This window comes from Doryrhamphus excisus, linkage group LG10 (genome assembly GCF_037039965.1).
Source record: "Doryrhamphus excisus strain RoL-2023G ecotype Guam linkage group LG10, RoL_Dexc_Guam_v1.1, whole genome shotgun sequence".
Taxonomy (NCBI): Eukaryota; Metazoa; Chordata; class Actinopteri; order Syngnathiformes; family Syngnathidae; genus Doryrhamphus; species Doryrhamphus excisus.
This window is the reverse complement of record NC_136366.1, coordinates 9,480,675-9,503,266: the sequence shown is the minus strand read 5'-3', so window position 1 is coordinate 9,503,266 and position 22,592 is coordinate 9,480,675. Positions and strand designations below refer to the sequence as shown.

The 22,592-nt window shown below is 46.6% G+C and overlaps 1 protein-coding gene across 13 annotated transcripts in view; it reads left to right on the top strand.

Annotated features, from left to right (window-relative positions):
* The window catches only part of rapgef1b (Rap guanine nucleotide exchange factor (GEF) 1b), a 69,012-nt gene that overhangs the window by 26,050 nt on the left and 20,370 nt on the right, over positions 1-22,592 (top strand). For 7 of the 13 annotated variants that reach the window (XM_058050098.2, XM_058050089.2, XM_058050081.2 and 4 more), the window contains exon 1: positions 14,413-14,772. The exons of 1 other annotated variant lie outside the window; for it this stretch is intronic. In XM_058050098.2, coding sequence (XP_057906081.2) covers positions 14,745-14,772 — 28 coding nt within the window. In that variant the 5' untranslated portion in view covers positions 14,413-14,744. Of the gene's footprint in view, positions 1-14,411; positions 14,773-22,592 lie in introns of those variants that run through there. 5 more of the 13 variants (XM_058050072.2, XM_058050062.2, XM_058050054.2 and 2 more) reach the window with 2 other exon arrangements.

The following is a 22,592-nucleotide window of genomic DNA, read 5'->3' as shown; positions in this document are numbered from 1 at the left end:
TATCATTCATTCATTCATTCATTTTCTACCGCTTATCACCAGGGTCGCGGGGGTGCTGGAGCCTGGAGTGGACTGGTCCACCCTGGACTGGTGGCCAGCCAATCACAGGGCACATATAGACAAACAACCATTCACACTCACATTCATACCTATGGACAATTTGGAGTGGCCAATTAACCTAGCATGTTTTTGGAATGTGGGAGGAAACCGGAGTACCCGGAGAAAACCCACACATGCACGGGGAGAACATGCAAACTCCACACAGAGATGGCCGAGGGTGGAATTGAACTCGGGTCTCCTAGCTGTGAGGCCTGCGCGCTAACCACTCGTCCACCGTATAGCCAGCAAATGGTATGAAAGAAGGGATGGGCCAGTTATGACTTTTCTCAGCACCAACATCTATGATGGAATAAATTAAGAACAAGGTGAACACACATGCATGGTGCCCGTGGATTGCTATGATATGTTGTGATGTATTAGCATTAGTCGTTTGCCATTTAAGCTTTTATTCCCAGCAATTCCTCATGAAATGTTGTTCATGTGTCCCCCCCCCAGCACGAACATACAGTAAGAGCTGGACATGCTGCTAGCGGCGGCGCGTTGCCAGCTGCCCGCATGCCAGTTAGCGGAACATTAGACGTGAAATATTAATGCGGTAATATGGCATTGTTGGAATGCTCGCTGAGCTGTGGGCTCCCGGCCCGCCGGGTTATTTGTCACACTCCACAAAGTGAAACTCGGCGCCAGAAAATGGCTTACAAAAAAAATGAGAAAAACCACGGAGCCTTGACAAAGCAGACCTCAGCATGGGATCATTTTGTTGCCGTTTGGGTTTGCTTGATTTCGCTTTGTATTCCGCTAAAACCTCCGCACTAAACCCGACGTGGGTCATCTTTTGGAAGCTCTGAATTCAAACCCAATCCCCACCGGTAGGATGTGGCATCTCCGCCTGTGTGGAGTTGCATGGAAAAAAAACAAAAAACAAAAAAAAAAACAAGAGTTCCAAAATGTGTTTTTGCTCGCTGGCCAGCGCCACCCGCCCCTTCCTTCTTCTCGCTCTGTGTGAGTCTTCCAGCAACAGATGGCTGCTGGAGGAATCAGCAACACGTTTATTTTCTTCTGACGCTTATTTTTACAAAAATGTGTCACAATTGGACTGTGCCGCACACACATACACACACATTTGATTGCCTTCCAGTTGGGGTTGTGTTCATCTTGCATCATGCCCTGGACTCAATATGCATGTTTTGTTTGATGTCGCGCCGTAGTCACGTGTTGACTTACCTCCATGGAACGCTTCAGCTCAGGTTAGGAGAATGCAAAACCATATAGGATGTTTCATTTCTTTCTTTCTTTCTTTGCATTCACTTTGTCTTCAGGACCAGCAACAACCCCCCCCCCCCCCCCCCAGTGTCAAGCAATGACATCGTTCATTCATCCATTTTCTACCGCTTATCCTCACCAGGGTTGCGGGGCTGCTGGAGCCTATCCCAGCTGTCTTGGGGCAAGAGGCGGGGTACACCCTGGACACACATTGAAATCAGGTCTCCTAGCTGTGAGGTCTGTGCGCTAACCACCCACCACCGTGCAGCCTGAAGTGACGTCAGCATGACAAAGCGTTTTTAACCCCGACATTAGACACGGGTCAGTTAGCGCTTTCATGATATACAAGCTATGAAAAAGTCATGATCATAAAGACAAGGGTTTGCAAATGGTGGTCTGAGGGCCACTTTATTTCATAGTTGCTGTAGTTGATGTCATTGATTCATACGTTGAAAAGTCAATAACTATATCACCACGTAGAGCAGGGGTGTTGGCAAGGATGGTTTGGAAAGGTCGGGGGACATGGGTGGCTGCAGGGGATGGGTGGGGGGATCGGGGGGAGGGGGGTCAATGATGTGGATTTCATCGATTTCCGTTTTTCCTGACAAGTGTTCAGTGATTTTATGTCCCTGGCAGAAATATTGCTTGTTGGGACGGCGAGAGGCTGATGGTGCTGGACTTCCTGGAGGTGGTCTGTGTGTGTGTGTGTGTGTGTGTGTGTGTGTGTGTGTGTGTGTGTGTGTCTGGTGCTTGGAAATGGAGGAGGTGGGGTCAACACAAACAGGATGCTAATGAGGCTGCGCTAATCAATGAGTGCTTAATCAGCTCTTCTGCTGTAAGTGGACAGGAGACAGAGTTCATGGGAAAGCCTCTTCTTCCTCTTCTTCTTCTTCCTGTTCCTCTTCTATCCTTTTCCCCTCCTTATTTTTCTTTTTCCTGTTCCTCTTGGGCCCTTTCTTCTTCTCCTTCTTCATATTTCTCTTCTTTCTCCCCTTCTTTGCCTTCTTCATCCACTTCCTCTTCCCCATTTCTCTTTGCTGTTCCTCTTCCTTTTCCTTCTTTGTCTTCTTCTTTGTGCTCCTCTTTTTTGGATTCTTCCTCTTCATCTTCTTTTGCACCCTCTTCTTGTACTTCTCCTCTTTGTGTTTTTCCTTTTCTTTTTTCCTGTTCCTCCTCTTCTTTCTGTTTCTCTCCTTCCTCTTCCATCTTCTGTTTCTCTTTGTCTTTCTTTTCCTCTTCCTCTACTTATTCTTTGTCGTCTTCTTCCTATTACTTTTTCTTTCCCTCCGTCTTCTGCTTCCACTTCTTCTACTTCTCCTCTCTGTTCCTCTTCTTCCCTCCTCTTCCTCTGCTTCCCTTTTTCTTGCTCATTTTCCTCCTCCTTTTCCTTCCTCTACTTCCCCTTCTTTGTCTTCCACTTCCACTGTCTGTACTTCTCCTTCATGGTCCTCTTTTCTTCCTCTTCTTCTTCCCGTGTTTGTCCTTTCTTCTTCTTCTCTGCTGGCGGCCGATGTTACCTCTTCCTCCTCCTCTTTCTCCTCCTCCTCCTCCATGAACGTCTCTGTGAAGCTGACCCACAATTTAAATGCTTTGTGTTTGTCCCTTGGGGGGGAGTTCACTTGTATATGTTGTATACAATATGTTGTATATATATGTTGTATAAATAATATGTTGTATATATTTCCTTTCCATTGGCATGCGTTGGTGTCTATTTGGGGGGAGGGCGCTACATCACAGATGCTTAGTTGGGGCGCATCCAAACGTTACTCCCATATCCTTCACCTTTGACCTGCTTATTCAACGCCAAGATTGTTGTGAGATGAAGCGGCGTGTCATAAATTGAAATCTACTGATTATTTCCAATATCTTTTTGCCGGAAGAAAGGCAAGAATAAGTCCAAGATGAACTTGTCTCTCGCTGGAGATTCCCTGTGCATTCATCTGCAGCGCTGTCATGTTTCCATACTGCTTCTCCCGCTCTCTTGTCAGCGCCCATATTAGCTCCCAGCCCCCCCCCCCCCCCCCCCACAGCTCCCAAAGCCACCTTGACGCTCGGTGCTCGTTACAAACAAGGAGTCCAGATGACGTCATTTTCTCTTTCAGTCGACTGTTGACATCAAAGTAAACCTTGGGATGATGCTAAGGACGTTAGCATCCCTCTTGTTTGGATGCACACAACTTCATGTGCTAATTTGTTACTGTCATCTTATTCCTAGGCATCATCTTTTAGCTTTTCTAAGTCATGGCAAAAAATGTTTTTTCCTCTTTGAACGTATTTGCCATCAATTGTGCTCTTTAGCCGCTCACAGAAAGGCCACAACTCAATCAGTCTCTCGTCCTCGGGAACCGGCGGCCTTTAAAAAATGACTCTGTACTCCGAGCTGACAGGCCCAAGACGGGAAGAGAGGAATTAATCTCACAGAGGAACGCAGCATAAGGGGGGGGGGGGGGGCTTGGTGGCGGTGAAGGGTGGCTAATAAACTCCAAAAGTGCGATGGGGTGAGGGTGCGTGCAGGGAAAGTCTTTGTACAAATTGGACACTTCACTTCCTCACTTGTTAGCAAAGTTAGCACAGTGTTGCTATCACGTCTTTTTACATTTGGGTGACTTGGGTGTTTATTTGGATATTTTAAGAAATAATTTATTCATTTTGACTTTTGTAGCTTGTTTTATTACCGTAGTTTATGTTCATTTGTTTTGTGTACAGTGTTTGTGACTTTTTTCCAACAGTTTTTCAAAACTGATATGAGCCCGTATTATGTCTTATTTACGTATGCCTTATGTGTCTTATGTTGTCTTATTATGGCTACTATCTTGGCTCATGAGTGTAAAGGCTACTATAGGGGTGTTATATCATATCTGGAGGGCTCTAATAATGTTAAAACGTATTTAGAAGGTTGTGAAGTTAAATGTGAATGTTAAATTAGGAATTAGGCATTGTTTGAATTTGAACGGGCTGCACGGGGAACCAGTGGTTAGCCCGCAGGCCTCACAGCTAGGAGACCTGAGTTCAATCCCACCCTCGGCCATCTCTGTGTGGAGTTTGCACGTTCTCCCCGTGCATGCGTGGGTTTTCTCCGGGTACTCCGGTTTCCTCCCACATTCCAAAAACATGCTAGGTTAATTGGCCACTCCAAATTGTCCATAGGTATGAATGTGAGTGTGAATGGTTGTTTGTCTATATGTGCCCTGGGATTGGCTGGCCACCAGTCCAGGGTGGACCCCGCCTCTGGCCCGAAGACAGCTGGGATAGGCTCCAGCATCCCGGCGATCCTCATGAGGTTAAGCAGTAGAAAATGAATGAATGGATGAATTTGAAGGATCCAGTTCTGACTCCTGGTTGGTGTTGTTTCAATGAAGGTGCTAACTGTTCCTTTTGAATGAAATGCCTGAACTTCTCCATGAATTGTTTCATGATATCAACTTGTCATCAACTTTAGGATGCTTTCCAACAGGTATAAATCATGGCTGTCAGATCTGGAACCCTCTAACGTGATAAACATGACATTTGTGTATTTGCGATTGTTGTGTTGACCATCTTTGTGGGAGGTGTCGTGTTGTGTGTCGTGTCCAAGCCATGCCATAGAAAGAATATTCTTCCCATCATTAGCGTCTTTTAGTGGTCACATGCCGTGACATAATTCCCGAGCCAGCCATCCATGTATGTGTTTGCCTAAATGAGCACTCATCTGAGCCGGGAAAGCCGAGCTGTCATTAGTCCGTCTTTGACGACGCCCACCGCCTCTAATGATGCAAAAACACGCCTGGCCATGAGCGTTTGAAGAATGAAAAAGCAAAGATGGATGTGTCTTCAGGTGAGGATTCCAACGTGAATGCCTGCGCTGGATGATCTTTTTGTGGGCCGTGGTTTCACTTTTATTTTCATTTGAAAGAGAAATGGGCTCTTAACATGCAAGTCGCGGTGCGCGTGCCTGTCAGGCGCACTTTGATGTGCCGCCGCCTGCGAGGGCCTGGGCTATCATTAGGCATCGCCATGAGTCCCACGTAGAAAATGACTGATGCCTCAAGTTTCTTGATTTTTTTTCATCATTTATAAAAGAGGCTGGCTTTCAACTTCCACTCTCCTTTAATTCCTGTATTTGTCCATAAATAGCCGTACTGTGATGAAGCAAATCATTGTTTGCTGAAGCGTATGCACGTGCTCGCTAATGATGTGCCGCCCGTAACGCATAGGATAGCATAGGAGCTAATGTATGCTTGTCGCCAGCATGCAGGAGAGCAACACACGCTGAATATGAACAAGGAAGGAGGGGAGAACATGAAATATTCTTTTTGATTACATATCCAGCTGCATATTCTCACTCAGGGACTTTTTGCTTTTAACCAAATGTGCTGTACACAAGCACTTTGCAGTTTAGCTAATATGTCTCCCCTGGCGCTGCTTTAGCGCTTCATTCTTTCCCAACAAATCCCAACCAGCTCATCCACCCCAGGCCAGGGTGCCCGGGCGGGGCCGGGGAGGGGGATGCCATTGCTACAAAGGGAATTATTGACATTATTAATCTATCTGTTTACATGCTTGTGTTGTGAGCAAATGATTGGCTTGCTTGAAGCTCTCTGAAGGCTTCCACTTAGCTCGTAACGATGAAAGTGACCTTGCTCAGGAGAGATTCCCGAGCAGGTTTTACTCCTACAGATGGGAATATTGAGGGAATGCTAATGCTATCATGTGCTATGAATCTTATACTGCAGAGCTTTTCTCTTTTGAAACGGCTGAGCGCACATCTCTTGTTCTCCTCTTAACCCTGTTGGAGATGAAATCATCTGCAACCTAATAAACTTCTCAAAGTCTTACATCTATTATATTCTATTATATTCTATTTGTTGGAGATGAAATCATCTGCAACCTAATAAACTTCTCACTCCAATAAATCTATTATATTCTCTGATATTCTCTGATATTCTATGATCTATTTGTTGGAGATGAAATGATCTGCAGCCTAATAAAGGTCTCAAAGACCACTCCAATGAATCTATTTCACCTCCCCTTACGTGTTCCTTAATCTCCAATTATGAGAAGGAATCATTTTCACGGGTGAAGAGTGGTTAGCATGTTGGCCACACGGTCAGAAGACCTGGGTTTGAATCTCCGCTCTTGCATCTCTGTGTGGAATTTGCATGAATGTGAATGTAAGTTGTTTGTCTATATGTGCCCTGGGATTGGGCCCGCCTCTCCCCCGAAGTCAGCTGGGATAGGCTCCAGCACCCCTCCGCCTGATAAGCAGTACTGACATTGATTTCTGACTGCATAGGAACGTCCCTGTGTAATAATATTACTGTCTAATTGCTGATGTTTGCATGGATTCCATGCCAACTGCTGTGTGTGTGTGTGGGGGGGGGGTGTATAGTATATATATTTTTTTAACTTTTTTAAAAATATAATGCTTCCGGAGCTCTGTGCCGATGTAATGTCCTAATCTAATGTCCTAATCTAATGTCCTCCTGGACCTTCTGCCTTTTGTAGTTGTCCTCCTCACGCTCCTGCATTCTTCGCTGGGGTGTGATAACATTCCATTTCTGATAACTTCCATTCTGTTGGCCATATCATATTGCTGATGATGTGAATATTCTTGATCTAAGTGTTTTTATAACCTATTTCAATAAATGTCCATCTACTCAGCTACCGTATTAATAAAACATTATTTATCCTACAACGCCACAGATCAAAGAGCGGGGCAGCGGGCCCCGTCAATTGGACGTTGGCAGCGTTTTGCATCCATGTCTCCTCACCAGCGTGCGGCTATTTTGGACCTCACAGCAGGATACCACCGTCCGACTTTCCTCTGTCGGTGAGCCACGGCGGTGACATCCATCCATCCATCCATCCACCCATCCATCCACATGCTAAAAACATGCTAGGTTAATTGGCCACTCCAAATTCTCCATAGGTATGAATGTGAGTGTGAATGGTTGTTTGTCTATATGTGCCCTGGGATTGGCTGGCCCCTGCCTCTTGTCCCAAGACCGCTTGGATAGGCTCCATCACCCCCGCGACTCTCGTGAGGACAAACAGCAGAAAAGTGACAGTAGTCCCGTTTTAATGGAACAGCGGCCGCTTGTGCAGCCCAGACGTCCACTTGGAATATGTTCAGCATTCCAAGTGTGTCCCTATTGTGTGTTTTGTGTTGACAAACACACCGGCGAGCCTCGGGAATGACCTCCCTGCTTTGTGAAGAGCCACCCATCTGCCTGTCTTACTGTCTTTGTGCAGCCAAGTCCAACATTGACGTGAGATTGTCTCATTCACTTCCTGGGAAGCGGACAGCGGGGCGTGGCTACAGCTCATCTGTTGGCCAGACGTAGCAGCCATCTTTACAGGAGCATCGTCACTTTATATACGGGAGATAAAAGTCATTTTAGCTGGGACCATGTGTCTCCTCATCCATGAAACGCTTGATAAACACGACACTGGCGGGGACGGGGAGCTGCACGGAGGTTGCTGTCGCCGCGGCAAACCCGGTTAACTAGGTTACTGTGCCGCCATGATGGAGTCACGGCTCAACAGATGTAGCTTCCTTTGCTAAATTTACTCCTGGAAAGATGTCAGCGCGGCTCCCACTGAACAGCTGCCACTCTTCTTCTCTGCTCTACTTGCCTTCTCCCTCTTTTCCCTCTTGGCTTCTTCTTCTGCGTCTTTAGTTTGCAGGCTGACTGTGGCGGGAAAACCAGGAGGTTGTTTCTTCCTGCACACGTCTGTGAGAGCCCATTGGCTGTAGCGGAGACCTCCGCCAAGGCCCAACATTCCCATGCATGCTGACATTTTGACTTACCGGGGAAATGCTCATGGAAATTTGGTGTCCAAAGTGCAGCCCAGGGGCCATTTTTGGCCCCTTTTATTAGAACTCGCCACCTTATTAAAGTAGAATATGTTCATTATTTATGAGATATAATATTATATATTACTAGGGATGCTGATATTGGCATAAACATGCTATATTGGTGTTGTTGTTTCTGCAAATATGGATATCGGGATATGAGTGACCTAATCTATTTTTTAAAAATATGTTTTTATTTTTTTTAACTAAAAAAGAAAAACATTTTTTTTTAAATTTGCTGTAATTTGACAAAATTGTGTATTGGTGTATTATGACAAACATTAAAGATGTAGCAAAATTAGGCTGGTAAAAATAGTAAAGTCAAAATATGATGATAATAGAGTCAGAAAATGAAGTAACGGAAGTAAGTAAAATGAAGTAGTAAATAGCATGAAGTTGAAGTAACCATGGCTAAAATATATATTTTTTTTAAGGAACAAACAAATATATTTTTGGAAAATTGGGTTGGGAAAAAACTACTATAATAAAGTAAAAAAAATATTATGAGAGAAAAGTCATAATACTTTGAGACAAAATGCATAAGGAGAAAGTAAAAATGTGTCATTTATAAATTGTAATTGGGTAATAATACAAAATGATGACGAGCAGCGATGGCGCTTGCCTAATCAATGTGTAAAATCAATACACGCCATCTTCACACGGCCCACAACCTTCCTGCCCCTCCTGCGGCTTCTTTCCCGACTAAACCGGATTCAGTGAGTCACACCCCCAAGCGGCCATCCCCGTTCCACCAGCCTTCCTGCAAGGGCGTGCCGGGCCACCCGTATGGCCCCCCCACCTCGGTCACGACACCCACGGACCAGACGCTCTCCCTCGTCACCTCCTCAGAGCTAACGCGCTCCTGTCAGAGCCGGGCCCCGATTGGCGTGAAGAGACGGTGACGCGTCCCCGCTCAGCTGCCTGAGCCATGACACCTCGTGTACGGGACGAGTCATCCGTACGAGACGCCCCTCCTTTACTAACACACAACACGTACAGTACACGTATAGTACACGTACAGTACATGCCTTCCATGCATGGTGCATATTTACATTCATCCCTGTGGAATGTACCACTTTGATAGCAACAATTGCTATCAACACAACCGTGACAGGAAGGAGTGCAGGAAACATTTCCTTTCACACACGGACGAATCGCTTATTTTCTCCAATCGTAGCTACTACATTGGCTAATGTAAGCTGACTATAGGGATGCTATTTCATGTCTGGAGGGCTCTAATAATGTTCAAATAGATTTAGAAAGTTCTAAACAGGTTTTCAATGCTCTAACTATGAAAATATTTGTCTTTCTAAGAGTGAATCGTCCTATTTGCTTTTTTGGGTCGGGAGGGTGGGGGATTACTGGAAATGAAATGGTGACATTCGGATGAATGAATGATTCATTTGGAATCATTTGACAACCCTGCGTAAAAGATTTACATTTTTGCGAGCTCGGCTTGTGTTTACTTGAGTTTAGTGAGTGTCCGTGTTTTGGAATAAAAGCTCTGCCGTTCATGTCATGGTGGTGGCCTACGTACCAGCGCCGCGTTGATGCGTTTACGGCGCCAGCAAGCTCATCTCTCAGGCAAATGGCCACAGAGACCCCCCGCCCCCCCAGAGAGAGAGAGCGGCAGCTAATAGAGCCCGAGGTGCTAGAAAAGGCGCACTCCGCACCCCCCCCTGGTGCTCCTCGCCAGTCGGTACTGGTTTGGTGGCCTTTGGCCCCCAGCGACTTAAATGTCACTCCGGATTGCTGTGGGGAGGGTACCCACCGACCCCACCCCACCTCTACGTCGGCCGACTTTGACGACGAAAGCAATAGAAGCGCTGTGAGAGGGCGTCACCGTCGGGGTGGCGGGACGGGGAAGTCTTGAAAAGCTTTCCAAAAGCCGGCGCCGCCGCCCCGTAGCGCTCTAAAGAGCAGCTCAACAATGGCCGCCTCAGCACATAAATAATTCCTATGAAGCTGCTGAGTGTGGATGCTCGGCTTTTGTGAGGACTGAACACATGGCCGCTCTCGTCAGCGGCTTTTCTTTGCTGGAGGTCAGGACTTTAGAAACGCTGCCTTTACATCAGGGGTGTCCAACTCTTCCCAGCAGGGGCTGAAAGGACGCAAGGGCCGCTTGGTGATATCGGTGCAAAACTAAGTCTATTATTAGTATGAATTTCCTATTTTTTAACGAATATTTCAGCTTTCAGAGACAAAGTTTTCTCAAGAAGATATTCCTTCTTGATATGACTATTTCACTGAAAATGGTTGAATCCATGAGATAAATCCATACTGTCAATGAGAAAAATCATCAGCACGAGTTTGTGATGGGAGTAAATTCACTCATCTAATTTGCATATGATGACATCACCAGGCCCACAAATGCTCACGTCTTCAACACCACTGCTGCTTTCTATAGGAAATACCCCGTAATAGCGTACATATCGGCATCGGTTGATATCATTATCGAAAAATTGAGAGTTAGACGATATCGGCATAACGGCAAAAAAGCCAATATCGGACATCCCTACATTAGATGCCTCGATGGTGTTCAGCAATTTTGACACTTAAAGGGTTAAATAATCGTATTGAGACTTTTGTCCCCCTGCTACCTTTCCAAAAACTTCATTTTGTTTTGTTTGTTTTTTGTAATTTTACGACCTACTATGTTTTTTTTGTGATTTCATATTTCAAGCGTGTGCTGCTAAAATGATATTATCTTTCCTGTTAAAATTACGTGTTTGTTCTTGTAAATATGCCATCCCCCCCCGACTTCCCCTGACCTCATTTGAAAAATTTTGTTTTTTTTACTTTCATTCCATTGTTTAATATTTCAACTCTACGCTACTAAAATTTCCTTATGCTTCAAAAAAAAAGATGTTGTCCTTCTTCCTTTTTCCTTTTGAATATTTTTATAATACCTGTTAAATAGCAGATTTTTTTCCGTTTTTACTGTTTCTTTAATTTTCCAAAAATGTCAGCTTTCTTCTTGTAAATGTTCTTCTCGTAATTATGACTTTATTGAGCTAATATTTGACTCTCTAACCTCATTTTCCAAAAATTACAACTTTCTTTGTTATTTTGTTTCATTCATTCATTCATTTTCTACGTGTGGGTCGCGGGGGTGCTGGAGCCTATCCCAGCTGTCTTGGGGCGAGAGGACCACCCTGGACTGGTGGCCAGCCAATCACAGGGCACATATAGACAAACGACCATTCACACTCACATTCATACCTATGGACAATTTGGAGTGGCCAATTAACCTAGCATGTTTTTGGAATGTGGGAGGAAACCGGAGTACCCGGAGAAAACCCACGCAGGCACGGGGAAAACATGCAAGGGTGGAATTGAACATGGGTCTCTTAGCTTTGAGGCCTACACGCTAACCACTCAACTGCCGTGCAGCAGTATCATAATATTAGGACTTTAATAACTTTAGCCTCCTAATATTGCGACTTTCTTTTTGTTAAAGTCTGACTTTTGATCATTTTCTCTTCATATTTTGACTGCATTGATGTGAAATGACTGCAGATTGATCATTTCTACCATGATCTATTTATTTATTTCTATTTTTTGAATTTGGACACCCCGGTTTAGATGGTTTTTCCGCGACCCCGTCGTCTTCACGCGACCTTGTCAAGAAGCATGCCGGCTGCTGGCAGTGATGGAGCGTTCCATTCTCATGCAGTATTGAGCAGGTGATGACCCAGACATCTTGTCCTCTTCATCCAGCAGCTCTCCATCTTCAGCATCCCCTACCCCCTCCCACACTGAAACCTATTCATCTTAATTCCACCATGAAGAGGTCTCTTCGTGCGGAGGCCAAAGATAGACGACCCCCGTTTGTTGTGGGGGGAGTTTGTGCCCTCCTTCTTCTCGGTTAAGTGTATTCAGTGGTTTAAGCCTCGCTGATCCTCTCCACTCCCCGCGCCCGACTCTCAGACGAGCGGGCCTGACCGCTGGCCAAGGTTAGGAGAGCTTTAAAGTGCCCGTCGCACGCCCACCGCCGGGCCGACATCAAACGCCGTCCTTCACCACGCGCTCCGTCAAGACACAAGCAAAGCCGTCTTCGGTCTTGGCGTCTGTCTACTGTAGCGCTGTGTGAGGCGTGGCCCGACCCCGTTAGGCCTGACCCCGTCCTGCACATCCCAGCAGGAAGCCTTCCCTCGTTCACCGTACGCTCTGTAAGCTTGGTGATTATCTGGCTGACTTTAGAGGAACGCTTCGCTTCACTTATTCCTCAAACACGGATCTAAATTTGGATGATTACAGTACAGGATCATAAGGGGCATTGGAGACCCTAGCGTGGCCTGCACTGCCCTCTGTAAAAAAGAACAATAAATAATGTGTCATCAAATTAGGTTGGGGAAGTTATAATATCATAATAAAGTCATGATATTATCCAAAAAATGACAAATATTATTTCAAAATAAAGTTGACCCATTTGGAAAATTCCCAACATCACAAGCTGATGACAGAGATGTTGTGAGAGCTGTTAAAGAAGTCCAAATATGATTCAAAATAAGGTCATTTTAGTTGAATTTTTAATGTCAAAAGATGTTATTTTTTAAGTTGTAATATCATGAAAGGAAGGAAATATAGTCATAATTTTAGAAGAATAAACTCTCATTGTAAATTAATATGATTTTAGTGATGGAGCCCACACTCACCGCTGCACCGCGTATGAGGGGTTAGCCCGCAGGCCTCACAGCTAGGAGACCCGAGATGTTTGCATGTTCTCCCTGTGCATGCGTGGGTTTTTTCCGGGTACTCCGGTTTCCTCCCACATTCCAAAAACATGCTAGGTTAATTGGCGACTCCAAATTGTCCATAGGTATGAATGTGAGTGTGAATGGTTGTTTGTCTATATGTGCCCCATGATTGGCTGGCCACCAGTCCAGAGTGGACCCCGCCTCTCGCCCCAAAGACAGCTGGGATAGGCTCCTGCACCCCTGCAACCCTCATGAGGATAAGCAGTCCAGAATATGGATGGATGGATGGATGGAGCCCACACTCAATACAAAGGTCCCCTTTAAGAAGAAAGTATTTGGAAAAGTGACAAAAAACCAACAAAGTGTGTACTAATACTGTGCTTTTTATTGAAATCAATAAAATGTCTTAGCATATCTATGTATATATATCTATATCTATGTGTCACTTTACAGAATATCATTGGAAAAGGTTTGGACACCCCTGCCTTGTGCCCATCTCTGATACAGTATGTACAGTAACACGCTCATTAGGTCAGCTAAAATACACTCAAAAGTAGTACTTGCGCACCGCCCTCCGGCTTAACATATTATTGCAGCCATTGGTGAGTACACTCACCGATCATACCGTACAGTTGCCAGCAGGTGGCAGCAAAGACACTAATACCATCAATTGATAAAGGCGGTTTGTTCAGGCTTACACTCAGGGCCAACCTGCTCTTATCAGTTGTGGGCAAATAAGAGAAAAGAATGAGCTAATAATGACTGAGTTGTGTTTGTATGCTCGATTACTCCAAAACCAACCCTGCCAAGAAAATCCGAGCGAGAAGGGTGTAAACAAGCCGAGTGTGTCGTCGTACCTGCCAGGTCTGTCCTGTCCTGACAAGTCTGCCAGCGCAAAGGAGTTCGTTGTCTTGGCTGCGTGACTTCATGGTAGCCTCGGGGAAGGTATTCCACTCACACTTCCCGTGGGCCTAATAGCAATGGTGAACATGCTGCACAAGCTGCATTATAAAGCCATCATCTCAGCATCTTTGCTTTTGAATGCACAATCGCACGCTGACCGAGATGACTCAAGGGAACAAGATCACTCTTTCAGTCAGGTCAATAATTCATCAAAAAGATTGCAACGTGTACTTTCACTCCATATTCAAGAGCTACGCTGCTTTGCAAAAGTTTTGGGCCACCAATAGCAGAGTGTTTGTCTCGTTTGGCAGCTATTTGAACACTCCACATTAAAACTGGGAGCATATTAGGCCAAATGGCCAAATGGAGCAAAACGTTGTTCCATTTCAGAAGGGAAATAGAAGAGCTCTTTATTGGGGAGCAGCTTGGTGTTGGCTTTCAGACCATTTTACATGTCAGGAAATGTGCAAGATCAGTGAAATTCTATATATGCAATTTAAGGAATGTAGGGTTTGTGTGATCTGACTTGAACCTGACCCACAAAAAGGAGTTTAATTCATTAACCATATTCCAACTACGATTATTACAGCTTCACACACACGCCCATCCCCTTGTTGACAGCTTGCTCTTCCTAATTCCTGCCACACGGGGGCGCTGAACGACACAACAGTTGCGACAACACGTCAGTGTGTGTGCGTGTGCTTAGTGTGCGTGTGTGAGAGAGAGTGTATGATGAATGTGTGGACCCAGTGAAAGATCACCCAGAGACGGACTAAGACATCTTTCCCCCCCTCTTCATCCGCACCATGTGTGTGGCCTACAAATACGTGCTTTTCTCTCCGCCGGAACCGTCGGACGGCCCCTACGGTATGGGCAAAATGAGGGACTAGTCGGCGGCGGCGAGGCTCGTCTGCAAGCGAACGTTTCGTCGGAACCGCGAGTGGGCTTCACAGCTGTTGGCCACCAAGGAGAAGGAGGAGAAAATGTCGGGGAAAATCGAGAGCAAGCAAGGTAAGTCCTGTCCCGGCTCGCCTCCTTTTCGGGACGCCCAGTAACGGTACTCCACTCGCCCACACATCCCGGGGGTCCTGGCTCCGTAAAGACATTCATTGTGCTTGCTGGTTTAATTGGGCCTCTTGCTTGATCTGTGCTACCTTCTCCCCTCGGCGTCGTGAAGCGCTCGCTTAGATGTTCCTCCACGAAACGTGACCTTCCCGAGTCATTTAAAGTCACCGTGGAGTGCAAATCGTATTTATTTTCTTCTTTTCTCCTCCAGCTTTGACAGAACGCTAACATCGGTGCTGTGGATTAGCCACCAGAGCAGCCCACTCCACCGGCATCTTGACGGTCTGCTCCATGCTAGTAAATAAAGCCACTATTTCGGTGTTACAACATCGCCGACACACATACTTCCACTTTTCACCCTACGGGAGACACGGAAAGATAAACACGAAGCGAACGCGAGTGCCTTCGCTTTCATTGCGCTCCGTCAGATGCCTTAGAAATGCTAGCGAACCGCAGCTAACGGTTAGCCTTCACCTAGCTAGGCTGCTAGCCGCGCCGTTAGCTAGTGTCCTGCACTCCTGGTGCGTTTACGCCCAAAATGTTGTCTTGTGTTGTTGTCCTAGAGCCGTTCTTGTGTTGTTTTTAGTAACGAGAAAATAAGCAAATGATTTCAAAGACAGGGTGGTCTCTGCTTTGTTTTGGGCATGAAACTTTACACACAGCAGCTACTTTTGCATCCCACTCCAAGCAGCTGTCTTCTTGCCTCCAGGCACTGCCTTGACTGACAATGCGTGGACACACTCCCACTTAGAGAGGAGCCCGGTGTCATATCCTAACCACAAGGCGTAGAAACTTCCGGTTGTCTTGCAGATGACTTATGCATTTACAGCCAGAGAGTGTCATCAGCACTTATCAGCTTCCTCAGGCATCCTCCTTGGCCTTAGTGGGTCACTGCCGGCCCTTCGCCTCCTTTCCCACTCTTGTGTTAGCCTATCCCGAATATGTCCCCTGGAGCGAATTAGCCACAGGAATTGGTTATCTGTGTTAGGCTTATAGCCTGGGAAGACCCTCCAGAGAGGCGTTGACCTGCCACACAAGGAGATTAGTTGAGCAATTCCTGAAAGAATTGAAGACAGTGCAAAAAAAAAAAAGCAGTAAAGTTCCAATTGTGCTGAAATGTCCCATGCAAATGGTTACCATAGCACACACACCAGGAGGGCATATCCATGCACACATCACACCAAGCCCGGACAGGAGACGTACAGCCCGTAGTCAGGCGCCACATCAACATGCTTGTCAGTCGCCATGGTTACGACATCCTCTTGTCAATAGCTTGTCCTGTAGGATGCCACGCACTCTGACTCTCATCTTATTCTTCTCTATGTCTGAATGGGCGGTCACATGACTTCATCACTCGCAAGTGGGTTTGTTTACATGCACACAACGGAGAACACACACACACACGAGAACCTCCGAGCTTGCTGGGTGACCACTTGTGTTTCAAAACAGGCATTCTCGTATCGAATTTAAGAAGAAGTTTTGTACTGTGATACGGAAACTATAATACATCTTCCATCCAGGCTGCTGAGTACAATATGGCAAAATTGCCAGTAAGGAATTGGTTGACAGTGTTTTCCCACAGCATAATTGGTCATTGTGCATTAGTATAAAGTGAGTAAATACAAGAAAAGCAAAGTAAATATGTTAGAATCTACAATGGAGCATTCTTATGTCGCTATGTTTCTGAAGATATGTTGCATTTAGTCACCCAGCTATTTTCATATTACCAGTGAGACACCCGAAAATATGAACAAAAATACAATGAGTGCTTCGATTGGCCATGCAGTAATGTGGAATGTGTAACTATGTTTCGTGCAATACTGTACGAAAACACGACAAAAGTGTGGCAAAAATGGAATCATTCAAAAACTGTGGCGTACTAAAACCGAGCTTGGACTCTAGTTCAAGGACAGCTTTTATATTTGCTTTGTGTAGTTCTGCTTTAGGACTACATGAAAATGGATACCTGGGGCATGAATGTTAACCATGTGAAACTCGGTGTCGTCAGGTGGGCATGACTTTTTTGGGGCCCCCCAAAATCCCAGAATGCTCATGGTTTAAAGGACAGGTGATGATAAAGTTGCTAAATGTGTGTACTTGCAGACTAAGCGCTAAATCATCATCATATCACGATTAGACGCGGTGGCAAGTGCTAGCAGATGCACGGTCAACAGTGGGGACTCTCCCAGCATAGACTGATCTTGTCTCGTGGAATCACCTCACCCAGATGAATAGTGCATTTTTTTTTCATTTCAGTGACTGACTGAATGTTTGTTATTTTGAACACCGTGCTTGGAAAATGTGTTTCCCACCCCCCACGGAGTCTGTGCTTGTGTGACACCAGTGCTTCGGCATGTCAGTGTTGGTAGTAGTTGTGGTGGGAGCGGTGCACCATTTTATTATTAGCCCTGTAGCAAAGTCTCTTTTCTGAGCACGTCAGCGGGTGTCGACTCCCCCCCCCCCGCCAAACACTGCAAGATCTAGCTGCCGTGCTAAGAGTTGACTCTGGAGCAGACTTGGAGTTAGCACGGAAGTGTCAGTCATCTCATGGGGCCGGTGTTTGCCCAGTGCTTCCCTCCAGTCTGAAATGTCTTCTTGTCTCATGTACAGAAATAGCACCCCCCCCCCCCGTTTTTGTCCCTAAACAATCATGTGCTCCACTGGGCCACAAGGAGCCTCGCTTTTAATACACTGCAATTTTGAGGTCTGATAGCAGTAAAGTGCTTCACCCTCTCACCCTCTCAATGAGAGGCTAGCTTTTTTCCCATAGATTTGGCCGTGTTTGTAATTATTGTGATGTGTATGGGAAAGCAACAAGAAGGAGGGATCAGAAGGAAAAGAGGGTGGAGATCTGTTGAGAACCTGTGGGAATCCAGTCCCACTGCAGAAGGAGAATTGGATTGTCGGGTTACGGGTGGACACAAGTATCCATCAGCGATGAAAGGCTAACATTTCCGCCTCTGCTGCAACAGTTTCACATACGAGGATCGATGGCGGTTCAGGTTGTTTTTGAAGACGGCACCTTACAGGCCATATTTGTTTGCCAATTAGGATGTTTGATTTGATTTTGCACATACCCGCCAGATCCCAACGATGGTTCAGTGCCTCTCCACGCCAGCTAACTGCGTGGTTGAACCCTCTCCTGGACCTGTGGTGGCATCATAGTCCACTTGACTCGGACATCCTGCCCTGCTGAACGTTTAGTTTAAAGTGCTCCATGCCTACCCGCGGTGTTATTTGTGGATCTTCCCTCCGAAGTGCCGTGCAGCGTGACGGGGTCAAGTGAGCGCTGATCATGAGGGCCACTTAGTTTGTGACTAATTCTCAGCAGGGCTGTGAAAATGCCAGCCCGGCCTGCGCGTTAGTGTACACCAACTGCAAGTGGACCTGTCAGTCCGTTTCTCTCCGGGACAGACTGTGCAGGATTTAGAGCCTCTTGAATGGGCAACACGGGCTGGAGGAGCCAGGCCTCCTCGGAGGACACAGACTCCTCTCTGCAAGGCGACCTGGATGAGGACTCAGGTAAAACTCACACCATGACCAGTCCTGAATAACTAGTAAGTGTTCTGTAGATCCTGTGGCCGTTCTTGGATAAACAGCAAGACTTTAAAGTCAAATGTGCTCTAAATTTTGGCCATCAGTAGTAGTTTTAAAAAAACTGCACTTATTTGTATGAGAAGCTTAGCAGTGCTGGAGCGTTCATGTAAAATAGGCGCTGTGGCACAATGAAATGCTGGCGACATTCCTCTCTGGGCTTTTTGTGTCGTGTGGCTTTACAGAAGGTGCTCATTTCCTGGGCTAAAAGCTTGGGCGGACCCAGCACGGGGAGCCTGCTCGGATCAGCCACATCCTTCCATCGCAGGCTGCCTCTCGCCCTTATCACTTTCACACTGCACAGACACGGGGGGAGCATGGCGGCTTTAATATCGTGGTGTGGTCTTAATCCACTTCAACAACACAGAATGTTGGTATTTGCTACACTCCTGGGGATTCCGACCAACCAGTGCAGAGTAGATCCTGACCCCCCCCCCCCCCGCTCGGGGGGTTATATGTATGCGTGTGGGTGAAATTCTCCTGCTTCTTAACAAACCTACCCTGGTGTGGCCGTAGCAATGAGTGAGTGCAGTGAAGCTCCGTGATGAGGGTAGTTAAGCATATCATTGGGAAATCACAGCATTGCGAGTGGCGTAATGCCTTGTTTGGAAAACACACAGTCTGCAGGGACGTTAGTCTGCTAAATCGCTCCATTTAGCCCCAGCAGGATGTCGAATTCTGTGTTTGTATGTGTTGTCTGTCAGCCATGACCGTACTGAATCGAGTAGACTGGCAGAGAACCTTAATTACACATGCAGTTGTGTAAATTTAGTAGCGGCTCCCTGCTGAATGTGAATCAGCTAGCAACCAAGCAAAAATGTGCAAAGGGATTTCATGTCAAGTCAAGCTTGTGTGCGAGTGCTTGCACAAGTGTGTCAAACCATCCAGACCCCCGGTGACGCAGCCCCCCTGCCTGCCTGGAGTTGGCGCACAATGAAGGGGACGCCCCGCACTTGGTGCCAGTTTCCGATGGCAGGCTAAATCAGGAAGAACGGGAGCTTGCAGACGAGTCATCTCCCTGGTCAAGACAGACGTGGTCGGACATGAATGTCTCAGAGTTGTGTGTTTTTCTTTTTCCACTCGCTCTCAATGTGGTCCCGTCAAATGAATGACCGTGCAACCTGGATGGGGGTTCTCAAACTCAACATACCTGGGGGCTGAAAGAGGTGAAAAGTTGTTTGTAATTTTCTATGACACCTATGGTGTCATGTCATATCATCGGTTTCTGGGCCGCGACCTGCCTTAGACCCGCATATACCAAGTGGCTTTTGGCCGGACGTGAACTGTCGTTGGCGCATCATCATGGAGAGGGTAATTTGCCTAAAGTAACCACCTCGAGTGGCTCGCGTCCGGTCAGTATTTACTCTTTAAGAGGCTGAGAAATGAAGCGAGACCCCTCTGGCGCAGCACAATTGAATGTGGTGTGGTCCAGTGCTGTGTGTGTGTGTGTCCAGTGTCGAGAGGACGACAACAAACTGGCTGCACAGACAAGATGATCTTTGTGTGTGCAGAGTGGTACCAATCCTGGCTGCTTGAGGCCATTTACTCACAAGGACGCTGCTGCTTCTGCTCCTTGCTGTCTGTGTGATTGCCTCTCTCGAGTCTGCAGGCAGAGTGGAGACTTTTATTGGGCCTCGTGCTCTCATGCCAAACAGCTGTCGTCTGCTGAGCGCTCCCAATTCATCTCTGCAGATCTGACTGTTTTTCAAGCCTGTCGCCGTTGTTGTTTCTGTTCGGATGCTCGCTATGATGTTAGCGCCGCTGACACCTCGGGTATTTATAGCACCTGGTGGTTGGTGGCGTCTGTTGGTTTCCACCCAAGGTGAACCTGCTGCCTGCCTGTCACTTTGCTTCAACTCTGCTCAAACGTTCACTTCACAAAGTGCTCTCAAAATGGAACGCATTGAACCGCCCGTGGGCAGAAACAGGGTGATCAGACTGCTTTGAGAAGACTTTTTGTCTTTTTTTACTGCTTGTTTCTTCGAGAGGCTGATGCACTGAGTCAGTCCACCCGCCCCGTGTACCGTGCCGTCATGTCCAGAAAAGAGGGAGCGGCTCTCATCGAGGGACAGGAAACCTTGCCAGTGGTCTTTGGCGTCATGGGGGAAGGAACAGGAGGGGTGTCCAAAACGGGGTGTGTTACTTCCCCACTCTGGATGCTCATCAATCCAGCATAACGAGCGTGTCAGTCAGCAGTGGCAGGAGAAGCTTGGAGCTCTGGTGTTCAAGATGTTTGTGAGAGGCTCCTCTGGAGATGATTAATTTAAAAGCAAATTTTCCATCATCCTACCATCACGGAAGCATGCATGTAATCACTGGGCCACATAATCGCATGGTAAACCCAACTCCTGACATTTTGCCCGTTACAGCATAATCTCACACGCTGGCGGCTTTTTGACGTTATTACTTCGCCCTTTCCCGACTTTGCTTCACCCGCTTTTATCATCACTTTCGCACAGGAGGTGTCAACGCGTTCATGTCCTTGTTGTTGTGTTGCTGAGAACCAGGCCCTGTGGCATCATCTGTGTGAGGAACACATGATAGTCACTTTGTGTCCTCATTTAGGGAAGTGGCTGCTTCTGCTTTGTTAGTCTGCATACAGCATATACTAGGACAATTGAATGACCTACACCTCGGGGCTCCCTCCATATATTCAGTAGGCTGTGTCAGTGGAGTACATTGGTGTCCAAAGTGCGGCCCGTGGCACATTCTAAATATATGGTATAATGAGAAAAGTCACGATTTTACAACAATGTGATTTCACGAGGAGAAAAAAAACAAATTTTCAAACTGTAATATGATGAAAAACAAAACGGGAAAAAGTCATTTTTATGAAATGAGGTACAATTATATCTATATAATGTCAAAGTTCATTAGTCGGGTATTATTTGTAGTAGGGAATGAATAAACAGCTTTGAGGCCAATGTAGTGTCTCTCCTCCCACGAGTCATTCCATCAGTCTGAAGATAAACGTCTGTAAAGCCCACACGGTCATTTGTGAGGAAACATGCAGGCAAACAAGCAGCGGTGGCACCAACGTGAACGAGAGCACACAGACTGGCTCCACTGTGCTGCAGCATGGAGTCTGGTTGACTTTCCAGTTAAACACAGGAGGCATTGAGGCCAGAGGCCTGTAAAAGGTTTATAAAAGGTTTATGCCACCACACAATATGCAGGTACTCAGCTGCACCCTCCTCCTAAACCCAGTTGGCCTACATCTGACCCAGTGTGGGTGTGTGTGTGCATTTGCGCCAGTGACGAAGAAACCCCTTGCTCGCAGCGTCTCATTGAAACAATCTCTTGCGGTTCATGACGTGATATACTGGTAATTTGACATCAGCCACTGAGAGACACAGCGAGTCTTTGTATGAGTTACACATGCAGCTGCAGTACTGCGTCAGGTTCCCTCGTGTGTTCTGGTGTTGAATAACTCATTTACAGTCTGGGAGCCCAGCAGCTCAACATGCCACAAAAACCCTTACCGAACGCATTTTTCACATCCATGTGCGATCCCATGACTCCTGTGCGCAATGCTGTTTATGTTCCAGGGTAGCCCCCTCCTCCCCCGTGTACACATGGATGATCAGCTGCATCGTCTCCAATCACCTCTGGCGTCAGCTTTTAGAGCAGATGTCACAAACAGGAAATGCATATTTCATGTTCTCATATCCAGCAAAGCCCTGCTAGCAGCCATCATCTATGGATCTAGCTCTTTGTGGGCTAATATGGATTGGCGTTATAGATTGCTGCGCTCCGCCAGACACTCTGTTCCCATGCTACACTTCATTCAGACTGAGCACATCCATCTCATCGATCATTGCTCATGGCCACTGCACCGACCCATGGATGTGGAGCTGCCTTGCCGGTCACTGACACACGGAGGCCATGTTTATGTAATCATAAACATTATCAGTTCCGCCATGTTCCTCTGTTTTTCCCATCATTTGTAAATATGCCGTAAACACTGTTCACGTGGTTGACTCCGTCAAAATGTGGGCTGTCTTTCCTGTCGCTCGCCGCTGAACGACAAGCTGCACGGCTGGAAAGCTGCAACATGCGCCACCGGACTTCTTCCTCCGTTGCTCCTCCATCAACCATTAACCACGGCCGCATTCCAAAACGGGGCCTGCTCAGCCTTTGACATGTCATCTCGCAACCTGAAGATAACCGAG